The 17,411-nt window shown below is 35.1% G+C and overlaps 1 protein-coding gene across 1 annotated transcript in view; it reads left to right on the plus strand.

Moving 5' to 3' along the window:
- Ccdc178 (coiled-coil domain containing 178) overlaps nucleotides 1-17,411 on the plus strand; it is a 386,593-nt gene that overhangs the window by 315,122 nt on the left and 54,060 nt on the right. The window contains 1 exon segment of the mRNA XM_087188664.1: nucleotides 3,317-3,322. Coding sequence (XP_087044790.1) covers nucleotides 3,317-3,322 — 6 coding nt within the window.

Consider the following 17,411-nt stretch of genomic DNA (forward strand, 5'->3'; position numbering starts at 1 on the left):
GTGTGTGTTTGTGTGTGAGTAAAAGTTTGTGTGTGTGTTGAACTTGCACCCAATAATACTGAGTTACAACTGATTGGTTACAACTCTTCCTATCTTTCACTTTCTTGTTATGTAGCAAGAAGGGCCAGAGGTGGGAAATGGGTCTTTATCACATCTTACCTGGGCATGTTAGTATAGTCCTACACCTTGGTGTACCTCATAGAGTCCGAGTACTATGTCAGATATTTTCAAAGACCTCCAAAAGACATCTCCTTTCCTAGTTTTCCCTTTTAAGTTCTTTGATAGTTTCTGCTAGCCCTAGCTAATATCTATCACTTCTTAAGTATCTGTGATGTTAAACCTTGCTGCTGATCATTTCCAATAATGTCTTAGGGATAAATTTGTTCACATTTAGTGAACTATGAGCTTGTCAAATTAAGAATCCAGGAAACTTCTTGATGAGTTAATACTGACAGTTCTCTGGGAGTTGGGCTTTGTGAATAGATGCAAATCCATTCTACTCATCCAGTGTTGGCTAATTACTGGTTCTCACAGTTACTGTGTCTGGGAGGCTGTTAGTTTTTTAGGTCTATGGGAACTGGGGATAGGAGAATGGGAGCACATCAAGTTAAAATGCCACAAAGCTTCCTGTGTTCCCTGAATAGATATTCTTCAGACTGTCATAAAACTTTAGTTTTTTCTAGAGTTCTGTGAAAGGTGATTTCTGACATACTTTCTTTATTGAAGGAGCATATTTTCAGAGCTCCTTACTCCACTGTTCTAGAGCTGTTTCTCTACAAGCATGAATTTTTAAAATAAAACATGTCTTTTTACTTAATATGACCTTGATATAGATAAACATGTCTAAAGAGAGATGGTTATTGGAATTTAAACTGTAGCTTAAAAATGAACTATACCCCTTTATTATAAAAGTATGTGTGCCAGTAAAGTCATCTTATTATAGAATTGATACATATTAAACAATGAAATGTATGAAATGATCCTCAGCTTTGAGAACACCAAACCAATGGTAAGTTAAATCAACAGCCAGTGAACTGTTATTTTGCTTCCAGCTTCTTCACCAAAAGACATTCATCAAACATTTTGAAAGGGTAAATAGTAATGAGACTCCAGATATCATGAGAAGACTGACAGGATCCAGAACCAGCAAAGTATTCCTGGGTCTTGAAGGAATGTGCCCATCTGATCAAAGGACCCACATTATTTATGAGATGCTTTCCAGCTGGTGGAAGAAATTCCAGAAAACTAGAGTTGGGAAATTAGTCTCATTTTTCAAAAGGAAAAGAAAAAACTAAAACGTGGTAGGAGTGAAACAAAACCCCAAGGAAAGTATTTTAGATTCATTTATTTTGAAAATTGGTGGTCAAAACACATATAGGAACAATCTGTTCCCCTGAAATGTAATTTGGATTCACCCAAAATACGTTATGCTGAATGCCCCTTAATTTCTTTATAAGTTTTCTCTAGGTGTCACTTAGAGTATATATTGGTATTTGTAAAATATAAGATTATATCATGGTATTCTTGCAGAAAGAACAAGCATGTAGTCATATTCAAAGAAAACTGATTAATGGTTTTAATATCATCCTTAATATTTCCATTACTATTGTTGAACTCAGCAACTTTAGCTTTTTGTTGTATTTAGAAAAGTTAGAGCTTGGGAAACTATAGGAAAAATGTATGAAATGACACAAAATATTAAAAATTATTTTGATCATAGAAAAAAACCATGACAATTAAATTTAAAAGACAAGGGAAATCTACATTTAGATTCCAATATTCAGTTATACAAAGCCAGAAGATAGTCCCTCTTTTTATAAATCAACATTAAGAAAACTATTTTTGGGAGAGAGCTGTAAAATTAAGGCCTGTGTGGACTGGAATAGCAGATTTATGATTCGCAAGATCTCTTCTGATTTTATGATAAGGGGGTCATATTTAGGAACTTTGTATTTGGGGGAAAGTAGAACATTTTAATAACTGAAAAATTATAGAGAGGTAAAATATATTGCCTCCTAATATCCCAAGATGATGCATTTCTTTTTACCTGTTTCATTCTCTGTGATAAGTTTTCCTTTTTTCCTGATGATTGATATCAGGAAGACCTGAAATCAGATGAGAGTGTCATCACTGAAGCAATTAATATGCATGTAGCAACCGATTTTAGATCATTTCTCCAATGCTGGTGTGCAAAAGCCTACGCTAAAAATAAAATGCAGAAAAATAATGCAATATTGTTTTGCAGACATAACTTTTAAGTATTCAAATTGAGCCTTCACTATCTTGAATTGTAGCTATGTGATTTCACCTAATGAAAGAAACTAAATGAATCCATGCTAATGCATTATTGGTATGTGCAGAACAAGAAGAACAAATCACACAAATTTTCCCACTTAATTATTGTGATAGAAATTCATTGTCATATTATTGACCTATTTGGTCATGCCCAAGTTAATCGTGTCTGAACCTTTCCCAGTGGGAAATAAGCTTGTTCACTTCCTGTCTTGCAAGAATATCAACTAAAATTCAGTCACATATGCCTATAGCCTATCACTGTAGCCCACCGTAACCATCATCTCCAACAGCGAAACTGCAGTCTGCCTTGAGCCCCAGAGACTTGGTGTCAGAAACTCTTCACTTCCTGTGTCCTTCTCTTTCCCCCATTCTGCTCAATCATTTGCCACATTAGATTAAACCCAACTCTGTTTGCCAAAGCCCTCCCTGTTTCCTCTTTGCAAGGAGCTGTTTTGAAATACTGAAGTCGAGTTTACGTGCAGTAACAGACTAGTAACCCAGCAACTTTAGTCGCTTATTAAAGTCAAGCATGTGTCTTTGTTTCATGTTGCTAATGATGTGGAACCATAGAGGCCCGAGTATATTTCGCCTGGACGGTGTGGGAGAGAATGCTGAGAGCTCATTACTTGGCTCCCCATTGGAATCCTGCAGGCTTCCGCTCATTGAGGAGACTGTGGGGGCTTTGACAGAATTATTATACTGAATATTTTTAGACTCATTAACTATATCACCAAGGCAAAACATCTCTTCCTCGGATGCAAATGGCTGCAGCTACTGTGGCTTTGCTTTAGTTATTGCAGAAAAAAGGATGAAGCTTGAAAACAACTTAAGAAAAAGACTTTTCATGCCTGAATGTTTGATTTTGCCACTTATATAGGGACTGTGTCGCTGTTTTGCCACATTTGAGCCACTTGGATTCAAGTGCTACTTACAAAGATAAACACATTCATTTTCTCATATTAGGCAGTAGTCGAAATCTATTTTAATTTTCTGTGTGTCCTATAATGCATTTCCGGATGAGGCTTTGGTGATTACAGTTTGAACTGAGGGTTATGCTTTTCATTCCTAAGATCATAGAGTAACTTTTGGTACCTGACCTAAATCTAAACTGAGAATGACTACGTAGTTAAAATAATAATCTGGGAGAATAGCTGTTCTCTAATTCAGGAATGTAACATATGCTGCCTGGAATGAAAAATGACACACTCTCTTAGATCATTACAATACCTTAACACCACAGTTTGATTTAAGGTTGAAGAGCAAGAAAGGAATTTTAACCTACCTCCAAATTGTCTTGCTCTCATGGAACTTGGTTCAACTTTAATATTACTTTATTGAGGCATTTGGTGGTTTAATTTAGTTTTAAGAAGCCTTTAAAGAAAAAAATATGCATACCTTAATATTAATTCTTTACAGCAAAGTACAGAGAACTATATCTATGGTGACTTGCAATGAAAGTTAAGTTGAATTTTTAGAGAGTTTCATATTTTCTAGAATAAATTAAGTCTGAGCACTTTGATGAGAAGTCTTTAATTTCTCATATATTGCTGTTGACCCATGTGCCAAAAGTGTGCCACCTCTGGCACCTAGGCTGAGATGTGCTCTTTAGGCATTTAAACATGAAGCTTTGATTGGAAATATTTTGTACTATAATGAAAAAATTGTTGTTTATGTACTAATATTCAGTGCCTTGAAAGAAACACCCTTTGATTTTGGTTGTGGTTCATTTCCCACACTACAGTGCTTTGACAATGGTGACAGTGACTTCATACATCAAGAATTTCTCCTGCTTTCCATGACCGTCAGGGAATCTGAGGGGAATACTTTACATCTGAAACAAGTTGTCCTTTGGGATTGCACCATTAGAATAACAGGTCTGATCAGTAGCCCATTATGAAATGGAGCTTTCACAATGGAAGCTAGAAAAAAAGAAAGAAAATACTTAAAAAAGCAAACTAATAATAAAAGTACAAAACTGAATTTTATATGCATGTTAAGTGCATATTTTGTTTTTTACAACTCCATTATTCTTTCATAGAAAATCCTAAGACCCTATTTTCTTCTAATATAAAGAGGGTATAGAAAAGATTAAATAGTGTGAGATAGGTAATGTTTAATTTGGATGACTAGAAGACAGTGATAATGTGACAATGTCATGGAATTAATTGTTTTGTAGGAGAGGTCACTTCACATGGAGTCCCAGGGAGAGAATTCAAACTTTTGTGATTCTAGGAAAGATCATGAGACAGGAGATATATCCATTCCAAATAAGAACTCAAAAATGTAAATGTTAACTACTAATGAATCTGAAGCACTATCACTTATTCCAATTGGTACTCCAAATTTACTAGTTGGGATAAACCATTTTAGTTGTCCTATTGAGAGAAATAGACAGCAACTGAGGTACGCACTATATGTAGTAGATTTAATAAATCCAGAATGAGAATAAGAAATGGAGGGGAGAGGTTCCTAGAGTTGGAAGAGAAGGAATAGCTGAAAAACTTATTTTAAATAAAGATATAAAAGAATTGAGAAAATGAGCCATGGATATTTGAGGGAAGAGTACTACAGTAACAAAGTATGTATAAAGTCATTAAGATAACATTTAAAATAATAAAATAAGCACAGGGAAATTGTGATGGAGGAAAAGAAGACTAGGAAGACAGAGAAGGAATGAGGAGCCATATTATTTACAGCTTTGGAAGCCATTAGCTATTCGCACCAAGGAAAGGTTTTAAAGAGAAGTAACAGAATCCAAACTACATTTCACCTGTATCATTCTATCTGCTGGGTTCAGAATAAACTGGAAAGAATCAAAGTTAAAAGGAAGAAGGTGATTTTAGTAAACCTAGCATGAGATTGTAGTATTTGGATCAAGATGGAATCCATGCCAGGAGGGAGCAGTGCTCAGAGTGGATATGGTTTAAAAGTAGAGCCTCTAGGATGTCCTGATTATCAGAGGAACGGAGCAAGAAAAACAGAGGAGCAAACAACGACACCAGGGTGGCGTGCTGGGGCAACAGAACAGGTTGCTTTTAACTGATGTAAGGAAGACTGCACAGGAGCCACATCAGGAGTAAATATCAGGAGCTCTGCTTTGAATATGTAATGTTCAGATGCATTTAAGGCATTCAAGTAGAGGTTTTGGGGAGCTAATGATGTGCAAGACTGAAATTCAGGGGAAATAGTCTTGATGAAGATCCCAAATCAAGAGTATTTAATAATTGTTAAACTGAAATACTCTCAGAATAGAGAACTCGTTGGTGACCTCGATAAAGAGCAGTCACACCAAAAATACACAGTTAGAAAAAATCCAATTGGAGTACATTCCAGAGAAAATGAGATAAGGACTGTGAGATATGAGAAGAGGCATCTTATTCAAGAATTTTGCTGTCCAACTAAGGAAAAATATAAACAGAAAAGGGGAAAAATGTGGCAGAAAGAATTTTTTTCCAGAAATATTTGTACACTTATAGAAATGATGCAGTAGAGAGGAAAAAAAGTTTGTAGTAGGACAGTTGGGGAAGAATGGAAGAATGGCTGAGACACTGTCCTTTGAGTAAGTGAGAGAACATAAGATTAATTGCACAAGTAGAAGGACTGGACTTTGCTAGGAACATCCAAAGAAAGGGTGGAGTCTACTGACAGAGAAATGGACGCTGGAAATTTGTAGAAGATGTTTCCTGATTGCTTCAATATTTTTCAGTGAAGTGGAAAGCAAATTCACTTGGAAATGAGTATGGAGGAAGAGGTGCTAGAGGTTTGAGTTGAGAAAAGAAAATATCGTAGTAGTCTAAGAGAAAAGACAAGTAACTGGGGACAAAATGATCTATTTCCTTACATCATGAAGTATGTATTTAGGGCTAGTGGCAATAAATTTAAAGTGAAACTTGTTTATCATGGTTATGTATTTTTCTACAGCCATAACTGGCTGAGAAAGTACAGCCTCGGCTGATGAGTCAAAGCAAAGGACCATGGTTCAAATATCAGTCACAAAAGTTATTGTCATTACATGCCAGTTAGAGGAACACTCTGTGAAGTAAAGCAACAAACCAAAAGAATTAGTAGGTAGATAGAGATAATGCACAGATAATGAGAGAGATTTGTGGGACTCATCGGATTTAGAGATAAACTGACCTATAGAGTGAAGATTAGAGATTGACTTTCCAAATCTCAGGTACTGAAGTAGATCTGTGATTGACTGGGACTTCTTAAAAATAATTCTGTGGTTACCTATTTTGAGATTAAGGCTTGAAACAAAGAGCCTGTCTTCTACTTTTTGTGTGTGCACTTGGAGAATAGGAACATTTCCTTTCACAAGAATTAACTAACTTGACATTTAATGAGTTAAGTACATAACATGAGAAAAACATCATATGTTGAGAGGATATATGAGAGAATAATTATAGAAATGGACAATGAGATTTATGATGCTAAAAATCAAAGGATTGAATATTTCAGTGCTTTTGAAAGAGTTTGGGTGCCACAGTGAGCTGGCAAGGTAATAGGTGCAGCAGAGAGTAAGGTTTTTTAAATTAAGATAATGAATATTTGTATTGGAAATGATAAGGTTATCAGTATGACTTAGGAAAGAAGACTGAGTAAGTTAAGGGGAAGCTTAATGGACCAAGAAACTGAGAATTTGGGAAATTAGAAGTGTCTGTATATATTTTCAATACACTTGGAAGTATGGATGATATTGACCACAGTGACATCAGCCAAGAAATTTTAAGAAATGATAATCTGCATCCTGGAAGAACATAAGATGACTAAACAAGAAGGTAGTGAGTAACATAGTATAGTGAAATTATTTTCAAAGTTGTATGGCTTTATAAAAGGCTGTGGGACAGTATCCAAAAAGAAACAGTGCTGAGCGAAGAGGATTTCCACACCACTTCCAGTGGTGCTGGTATGAAGACAGTAGGAAAAAAAGGAAGAACACAGTACTTGTGAGAACTACAGGGAAAACAATGCCACTAGGGAAAGTCAGGTTTCAGCTAAAACAGCAAGCAAAAGAGGAAATCACACGAGTTTGATATAACACATTCTCTATTTACTTTTGGTGACAATGACTGGGAAATGTTTAATTACAATAGCAATTTTATCTTTATAGAATCTGTTGAAAAATAGCAGAATCCAATTCACATTTTTAATTAAGTATCTGTAACTTAATATGTGGTGACTCTCTTTTCTGAGACAATGCTAAATAGAGGGTTGAAAGAGAGATTTAACTGCTCACAGTGTTAGTCAGCTTTCCATTTCTGTGACAAAATACCTGAGAAAATTGACTTAAAGAAGGAAAGGTTTATTTTGGCTCATGGTTGGAGAGACTTCAGTGCATGGGTACTTGGCCCAGTTGCTTCTCTGGTAAGGCATTATGTCATGGTGGGAACACATGGTAGAGAAAATCATTCACCTCATGGCAGCTGGGACCAAAGAAAGAGAGAAACAGACTGGGGTCCCAGTATTTCCTTCAAGAGCACCCTCCCAAATTACTTAACTTCCTTACATTAAGCCCCACTTCCTAAAGGTTCCACTAGCTTTCATCAATGCTACAGGCTGGTGACCAAGTCATCAATACATGGGCTTTGGAAATGTTCAAAGGCCAACCATGACACCCATGAATCTCCCCAACTTCCTCACCAAACCAAACTGTGTAAACACATAACCTCAGTTCAAACAGTATGCTGGTGACACTGATGAAGAAATTTCAAATCTAGCCCTCTCATATCTCCAATTTCTAACTGGATCACCATAATTAAGACTTACAAGTTTTGGGAGTGGCTACTGAATTCTTCAGTCCCCCTCCAATCATGCTTATAAAAACTAAGAAGCCAATACGTCACTATCTAGAAGATGAACAAGGCTCCAACTAGGAGCTACATGTTACCATTTAAATGTAAATCTTTCAGAGTGTATTGCACAGTGTTTGTACCTTATTGTTCATTGGCATTCAGATTAGAAAGGGGTGAAATTTTTGAAAAGACACTCACTGGTGAAATTTTCACCCTTGTTAAAGTTGAGTTATTCTATAAATCAATTGACTGGAACCAGTCATGTCATGTCAATGAACTGGCCTGAACAGTAGGAAGAAAACTACAGCATTTACCAAAGGCCTTATTTTTTATATACACCAAGCTTCACTCTTAGAACTTCTCTTTCCTTTGGACCAGTACCTATCATCACTTCCCATCTTGCTAACAATGTAAGGACCAGTATAACTTGAAAAATTACACAGCAGGGTCGTCTTTCCTTGATCTTGACAACAGAACTCTCTCAGACAAGGGGTTTAGTGGTGATAGTGAGACTAGCCACACAATTCATTGATGAATACAGGAACCTTCACTTGAAATTTCCATTTACAACATTTCATCTGTTGAAAGCACATCTTAACTATTTTTTAGTCGGAAGCAAATGTTAACTCAAGAACAATAAGAAAGTAAATATGAATTTATATATTTTTTACATATTTTCTGAAGCCACGACTATACATTTTTTTAAATTATTCATTAAGTTTGTTGATACAGTTTAGGTATACATTAGGATCACATCCATTATTGGGAATTCGTACCTATACATAGTATATCTTGATTCTTGTTTTGTTCCCCTTTCCCCTTCCCTCCTTTCCACCCCTCCACCTCTATAGAACCCTGAGAACAACCAGTGTTACAATGGTGACATTATAATTGATGTAGGACAGTCACAGGTTTTTATTAACTGTCAGACTGGAAATAGCAAAAATCCTTTATACATTCCGTGAACATAAAATATTTGTAGGACTTCTATGTATGAAGTTCCCAGTGCCAATAAATTAAATAAATAAATAAATAAATAACCCCTTGGGGTAGCTTTTATACTAGTGTTTCATTTGTTTTCTATTGCTGTGTAACAGATTGCTGCAACTTTAGCAACTTGACCTGCATTTATTATCCCACAATTTCCATAAATCAGAAGTACAAGCACAGTTCAACAGAGTTCCCTGCTCAGTGTCTCACAGGCTGCAGTCTAGTTGTCAGCCAGGCTGTGTTCCTGTCTAGAGCTCAGAGTCATTCCCAAGGTCATCTACTTGTGGCAGAATTCAGTCTTTCTTGCTGCCTAATCATACAGGGACCTCTCTCAGCTTCTAGGGAACCTAACTTGCTGTACTATAATCCTTGCTCCCATCCATTCACAAAATGGTACTTCTTCAATGTCAAGAGGTGACTCCCTCCTTCGTGTCTGCTAAGACAGAGTCGTGTATTAACAATATAACCTAAAATAATCACAGAGTAATATCGGATAACCTTGTAAGTCAGAGATTCTTCCTATTCTCCTGGGGAGGGGAGTCTACAAGTTTGATGCAATGGGGATCATCTCAGAGTTCTTCCTACCACTGTGGCTGTGGGAATGTTTGCTGAGATAATTCATCTACATCTAAAACACTTGACTTATGAAAAGTACTTGCTAAATGTAAACTGTTATGCCTCCATTGTTTATGTAATATTTAAACACTAAGTAAATAGTAGTAGCTTTAAGGTTAAATTCTGAAGAAATCATCAGATTGGGAATTGGAAATTGTCATTATTGCCATCAAACAACATTTATTAGACATTTATTTGCACATTCCTCTCCAATGGATTGTGACCTCGGAGGTAAATTAGCTTCCGTAATGCAATGAAGCATTAGGAATGTTTCCCTCTTAAAACACTACCTCTTAATAAATATTCTGTGGGGCAAAATTAAATCAAAGCAAATTCAATCTTAAATAAGTTATTTTAGTCTATTATGAAAGCAGAATAATAAACAATAGTTTTATTCTAAAGGTGACTTGATCTAAAAATATGTTAGTATACTTAACCAGTTGAATCTCACAGTTCCTTATAAATGATAGATGGTAATTAGGTGGTAAATTAATCTCATATTGAAAGAGGAATGTGCTTATTTATTTCTCTTTTTTAAACATAACTTTTATTAAAGGAAATATTTAGTTCTTCCATCTAAATTCAAGTGAGAGTTATCACAATCAATTGGAAAACTGGCACATTTACATTTGGTACTAGACTTCAGTTCTCATTTTGAATTTTCACTACTGGCAGGAATTCTGTAAGGTAGTAAAAGATCATTGCTGTCTCTTTGAGACACAAAATTAGAACTGCAGCAAAAGTAGCATTAATTTATTTTGGATAGTGTAAGAATAAAGGAGATAATTAATTTCCCACATGAAATTTTCACATGAAAATTGCTAATATTTGAGACAGCTATATATTTGTCTCCCTTAGATACCTGCTATGTTAGTCAGAAAACCATAACCAATGAGAGAGAGAGAGAGCAAGAGAGAGAGAGAGAGAGACAGAGATATTTTAAGAATTTGGCTCATGCAGTTCTGGAACTATCAAATCTAAAGTTTGCAGAATAGGCAGGTAGACTGGAGACCCAAGGAGAGTGACCCCAAGGTTGTTGCCAAAAGAGTTCTCTCTGTCATAGGGGGTGGGAGGGACACATCAGCCCTCTTCCCTTAAAATTTTAACAGATTTGATGAGACTCACCTACACTTAGTGGGCAATCTACATCATACAAATTCTACTGATTTAAGTGTTAATCCTATAAAAAAAATCTTCAGAAGCACTTAGATTAGTGTTTAAGCATAAATCTGGGCACCATGGCCTAGCTAGGTTGATATAAAATTATCTAGCATGATCTGCTTTTCCTGCCCTGCTCCATCCTCCTTTCCCCAAAGAATATAAATAGTACTAGGATTATTTAAGCCACTGATAAATTTTTACATGCATCTCAGGGATGAGAACCTAAATTCAAAATTAAAGGGAGGTTTTGTATTGTGCTTTAAAATCTTTATAAACTGGAATGAAGACAGGTGACTTCGCAATTTCATTATCATTTTCTATTTCTTTGGCTTAAGTAGCATTGAACATTCTAGAACTTTATTCATCAAATGCCTCAATTCATCTCTAATGTGATCCTATTCTTCGCTCATTTCTTTCAGTTGAAATATTGGGGTTTTTTTCCTTATTGATGTCCATGGTCTCTTTGTAATACACTTCCTACATTTTAGCCTCAATTATTTTCTATATTCACATGTTGTTTCTTATTCAATATTTTAAATTTTGCTAGGAGTCAAATGCATCCAAATTTTTCTCTATGATTTATTCCATTGTTTTATGCTTCCAAATTACTTTCCTGTCCTATGATCAATTAAAAATCCATCTGGATTGCCTACTGGTTAGTCTGGTTTGTTTGTATTTAACTCTTTAATTCATATTTGACCACTTTGAAATTATAGTATATTTGTAGTTTTATATCCTACATTATTCATATAACATTATTTATTGGGTATTTTCCCATAAAATTAGTGTTTGATGTACAATATCAGCTGAGAAAATAATTTATGTTTTAAAATTTCCAGTTTTCTCAACATTGTTGGTTTGTTCTGATACTTTCATTTATATTTTTCTTGTGTGCTATTCCTCATCTGACCTAGATTAATAAGACTTAATATATCGGTGGTTAAATTTCTGTATATAATATAGAAATATTAGTAATATCACACCCAAGATTGTTGAATGAATTAAACTGAGAACTTTACATATATTTCAGTAAGATTTTATAACTTGGCTCTATAGATTTTATAGGGTTTTGCTTTGTTTTGTCATTGTTGCTGATAGTATTCCCGAGATTGTGTGTTTTAGATATTCTCTGGTTGTCATCATCTTTCATGTTGCTTTGAGGACTGGGAACATTTTTAGTTCTATTATGTTTTTACTTAGACTACTACTGGAAAGGAAAGCCTACAAATTTTTAAATATATTTATCACACATCTGACAATGTAGCTGAATTCTGTTTCTAAATTTGAATTTGCATTTTATTTTCTCAAATCCTCTAGATGATTATAATGTCACAATGAAATGTGAAGATCCTGATAATGTCTTATATACTTTCCTAAAGTATATTAAAGAATTGTGATGCCTGTTTGTCAGTAATTAATATTATTGCTTTGAAAATTTAACTGATTTATTCCCCCAAATCTATGTAGCATACCATACTTCCAGAGAAAGTGATAAGCCTAAAAGTACTTACCCAGTTTGTGTTTTGTTTTGTTTTTCCCAGAAGAGAAATAGCAGTTTATACTTTTCAGAAGACATATGATCAGAAGCATTTGTTAATTCATCTAATATTTTAAAATTAGAAATAGAAACTGTTTAGCCATTTCTGTAAATTACTATACCCCACAACTATTTATTTTGTCATATCTGGTCCTCATTTAGGCCTCCATAACAGTTTTCCTTAAATAAATTTGATATAAATCAAATGGTAATTCATTTTCTATCATGTGATTTTATTTCCTGGAGCATCTTTTTACAAAAACACTGGAAAGAAAACTATATTGATTTAATATAAAATTATATTTTCAAATTACTATTTCAGGAATCACATTCAGGAGTCCACACACTTAAATAAAAATTGCTTTTCAGCAGAATGAAGAAATCCATAAAGATATAACCTCTATATAGTTGAACTCTGATTATTACTTGTAGAATTGTTTTAATTATGAACCATAAGTTCCTCCTTCCATTGATAAGCAGTCTCATTTACTTGAAATGCAGCACTAAGTGAAGATTAATAAAATTCTATTCCCAAGTTTGTGCTCATACAGTTTCTTTTATACCCTCATGAGTCCAACACAGCATCTAAGAAAGGGAGTATAAAGTCATTGTCAACTGTCATTTCAAGTTGTTGGCATAACTTAATTATCATCAGAAGTGGCTGACTAAATACTAAATATTTAAAAATAAACCATTAATCAAGCAAAAAGATGTATCTCTTGGAATGAAATTATGATTTAGTCACCCTAGAAGTACAGCATAATATTTTAATCACTGAAACCAAATGTCCACGCTTATCCTTAATTTTCTCCCTCTCATACCTAGGGCTTGCATGGATAATCATCACTGAACTCTTCTTTGCTTTGTACAAGCTAATCCTCTACAACCTTCTAAATACAATGCTCCAGGTGACCACAATTAATTAATTAAAATTGGCACTTGAGACAAAACCTATTTACCTATTTGCTAACCTGTAAGTTTTATTGACAAGAGCAATGAACTTAGTGATTATTCCAGGTTAATTTTAGTCTTGGAAGCTTTCCTGTTCAATTTTATATAAATGAAAAGTACTGTATGTCAACTTCTATTTTCTCTTTGAATTTCATTACATAAATCTGCAGATGCATTATTGCTAGAAATAAGATATCTTCATTTCCAGGGCAAATTGGAATTTGTTTTCAATTATATGGGTGCAAATTCACACACTACTTGTTCAGAAAAGGAGCATAGAAAAGAGTTAAAATGATTTTTTCAGGTGACAAAACTTTGCAGGAAAGATTTCTTGTTTTTATCACTTTTTAGTTCTTTGGCTTTTATCTCTGCATTATCTTGGTGTCCTTTCTATGACTATAGGCACCTTTGTGATATAGTTCAGTAAAGTAAGTTGAAAATTAAAATTGAAAAATGGCTATTGGTTTAGAGAAAAGGAATAAACCTAAAAACATTTAGGAATTAGGAATTAAGAGTAACCAAACCAGTTGTACGGGGCTACATAACAAAAGAGGAGAGGCTGAGGGTGACTGAGGTTACCTGGGTTGCTTTGCATAGTTGGGTTCATGATGACCCAATGGAATTGGACAGACTTGAGAGGTGTGGGTTTAGTCTAGATTATCAACTTGAGATACCTAGATAACTAAGGTACTAAGTGGATGACCAAGATACTAAGAAGATGACTAAGTACTAAGGTACTTCTGGGTGTGTCTGGATGTGTCACATGGGCATGACCTAGGGCCCCTTCTCTGGTTCATCTTTGCTTCTTTTTCCCGACTACCATGAGGTTAGCAGCTTTCCTCCACTGTGATGTTTCTGCCTCAAAGCCAACAAACAGAAACCTCTGAAACTCTGAGCCAAAATAAACCCTTCCTCCTTTGAATTTTGTATTTCAGACGTTTTGTCCCAGCAAAGAAAAAGCTGATGAGGACAAGAGGGGACAAATGGTATTGTTCTATATACAGTACTCCTTGGCCAAAGAAACAGGATGTCTAACTACAGGGTGAAATTTCACCCCTGTGCCTGTTATTCAGTACTCTCCACTCTCTAATTTCACTTTCTCTCCTCATTTTCCCTTTCTTTTGTGGAGGCCCAGTCAGTCTTACTAATGTGAGGCGGCTGGTTTTGGTCATCACTTCCCCTCTTTATAGAAAGATCGTTATTTTTTTTCCCCAACATGGAAGATTCTTTCTTCAGAGATCTTACTGAAGTTCATATCTAGAAGGTCATCTTGTTCAAGTCACTTACGTAGAGTGATGGGAATCAATGCTGTCCTCGCACTCTTTCTGTAAGATTCATACATATTTTGTGTTGCTGGCCATACATGTGTGCCCTATGTGCCTGGCCTTTGCAGATTCAGCTCTGAAATACACAAGATCATGTCTCTCCTAGAAGAGCTTTTTTTCTCATGAGTACTAATAAGTGCTCAGAAAATTGTTATGTAAGAAAAGACTGTGTCTCTTGAAATTATGTGTGAAATTTTATTGCTTGACAGTTTATACTCTGTATCATTTTTAAATGCTTTACACAGGTTTCATTGTGCTAGAGATAATGGAGACTTAATATCTTACAACAATACAAATGTATTCTATTTATTCTAGACACCAAAAGTCAAGATCTTTCTCCAGGATATAAAACTAAAGGTTAGGTAGGACTGTTCCTTCCACAGACTCTGAGGGAAAATGTTTCCTTCCCTTTTCCAGCTTGCACAGGCTGCATTGGTTGGCTTATGGCCCCTGCCTCACAGGGACATCAGTGTAGTATCATTCTATCTTCATGGACTTGTTACTATGTTCGCACACCCATCTCTGTCATGTATACTCCCACCTCCCACTTCTTAAAATCTTCAGGATTACATCAGACTCACCTGGATAATCCAACATAGTCTCCCAGTCTTAATCACATATGCAATGTCCCTTTTACAGTACAAGGTATTATGTTGATAGGTTCCAGGGATTAGGATGTGGACATTTTTGGGGAGGAGCCACATCACTTATCTTATCATAAGGTGCTTTCTCTTTCTTTCAGAAAACAAATGTTACCTGGTTTCTACTCTGGTGGTAAGCAAGAATACTATAGTCGGAAACAAAGCAAACAGATCTTGAGCTCAGTATCCTCTGAATCTACTGCCAGAACGTGCATGTTAAATAAAAGATTTTAATTCAGTATGATGCATGCTTTATCAGAGATAATATTAACCCTCTGAGACAGCATGGAGGAGGAAGCACTGTTTCTACCTGGGGCAGGGAGATGCCTCAAGAAAGGCTTCTCCATGGAACAGTAATCTCTGTTGCAGTACAGGACTATGTTGTACAGAGTTAACCTGTGATGTTGGTTCAACAGGCATAATAGCTAATAAAATCTTACAATGTATAATTCGTTGTAATTGGAGTGAAAAGAACCCACCTTTCTTGGTTCTCATTAAAGGCCTTATGTATATTAATTAAGTCATTCAAATAATATCTGTTGAGGACTTTCCATGCACCTGGGCCTGAATGAAGTATAAGAAATATAAAGATCAGCATCCCCTGGACCCTGCCCTCAAATACCTCACTGTTTAGGAAAGCAGATACACAGTCTACCATAGCACACCTCAAACAAACTAGTCCTCATGGCATGAAAAAAAAATTACGTACATTCAAAAGACATCCTCAAATTTTTTCTGCTTTATAGCTTTTGCAAATGAAAAGAAATACTATCTTGGTCTTTTTCATTTTTTACACATGTCTAATTTGTCCCTCAGAAGTCTTCAATTTTTTCACAATACTTTATACCTTTCTATTCCATTTTCCCTCAGACTTCCCAATTCTCCCAGCTGTCACCTGGTGACTTTTTTGTTTGTTTGTTTTGCTTACTTTTCACTCATCTTTTGAAAACCCAGGAGCTATAATTTAGAAATTGTCCATGAATAGTGTCTGTGTCAACTTCATAGCATTAAATTTAATCTTCTGATTTGGGGTTTGACTTGAAAGTTTTATTTAGAAAATTTCAGAGTTTATCTCGTTTTATAATGTATTTCAGAAACAGTGAAATCTTATTGATTTGATAATCCCACATATCATGTAATGAGCAGAACAAGCTGTCAGCAGAACAAAGGAGTGACTAGATCTCCACAAAGCTCATTTACTGAAAGAGTAAGAAAAAAAGACAATTGCTTGATTTGACAAGTTGTTACAGTACTTATATTAACATGACAGAAAATATAGTAAAATTTGTTCAACTATTACACTTTCATTTATTCCAAGGACTATGACTAAGTATCTCCATGTTGAATTTATAGCATGTGAATCAGTTTTGAGGTATAATTTGAGAAGTAGAAGTTTCCATTATTTCTACATTACCTACCACAAATACAGTACAATATCTAAAATTCCTATCATTAGATTTACTCACATATGTAAGGCAATAGTAGATATCATTTTTAAACGCCTAGAGAAATCAACACAAATCTCTTCAGGAACACTGATATATAAAATAGAAATCAGCTAATTAGAATACTTGCATCATGTAGGGATGTAGGGATGTGTTTGAAGATGGAAACTCATGGGACAGAGTCAAACATGGAAAAAGTTTTCTTGGGAATGGGTTTGGAAGACTTCTACACAGGATTTGAAGAAAGAAACCAGGAGGCAGTTAGGGAACAGCACAAAGACACAAAGGCTGGTGCATGTATAATAGGACACTTGGAGGCAGAGAGACAACATTTAACTATGAAAATAAAGAGTACCAATGTTAAAAATTGTATATTTACTGTTTTGAAATAAGATGACTCTCTAGTTTAAATGAAGTTGACTTTTCCATTCTTGACACTGTGACTATTCTCTTTTGCACATCTTTTGCACAAACCACAATTTGTACTTATACTCTTTTTTGTGAAGCCCCATTTCTCCCATAGATTGTAAACTCCAAAAGGCATGGTGGTGATTCTCTCTCTTTTTTTTTTCAATATCGTGTATCTAATTCCCTGAAAAATAATTTTCTCCATTTTATCACTGGGCATTATAGCTTTAAAATCTTTTTTATATTGG

This window comes from Heterocephalus glaber, unplaced genomic scaffold, assembly GCF_053883595.1.
Source record: "Heterocephalus glaber isolate CG9 unplaced genomic scaffold, H.glaber_assembly_v1.0 deba00000331, whole genome shotgun sequence".
Lineage (NCBI taxonomy): Eukaryota > Metazoa > Chordata > Mammalia > Rodentia > Bathyergidae > Heterocephalus > Heterocephalus glaber.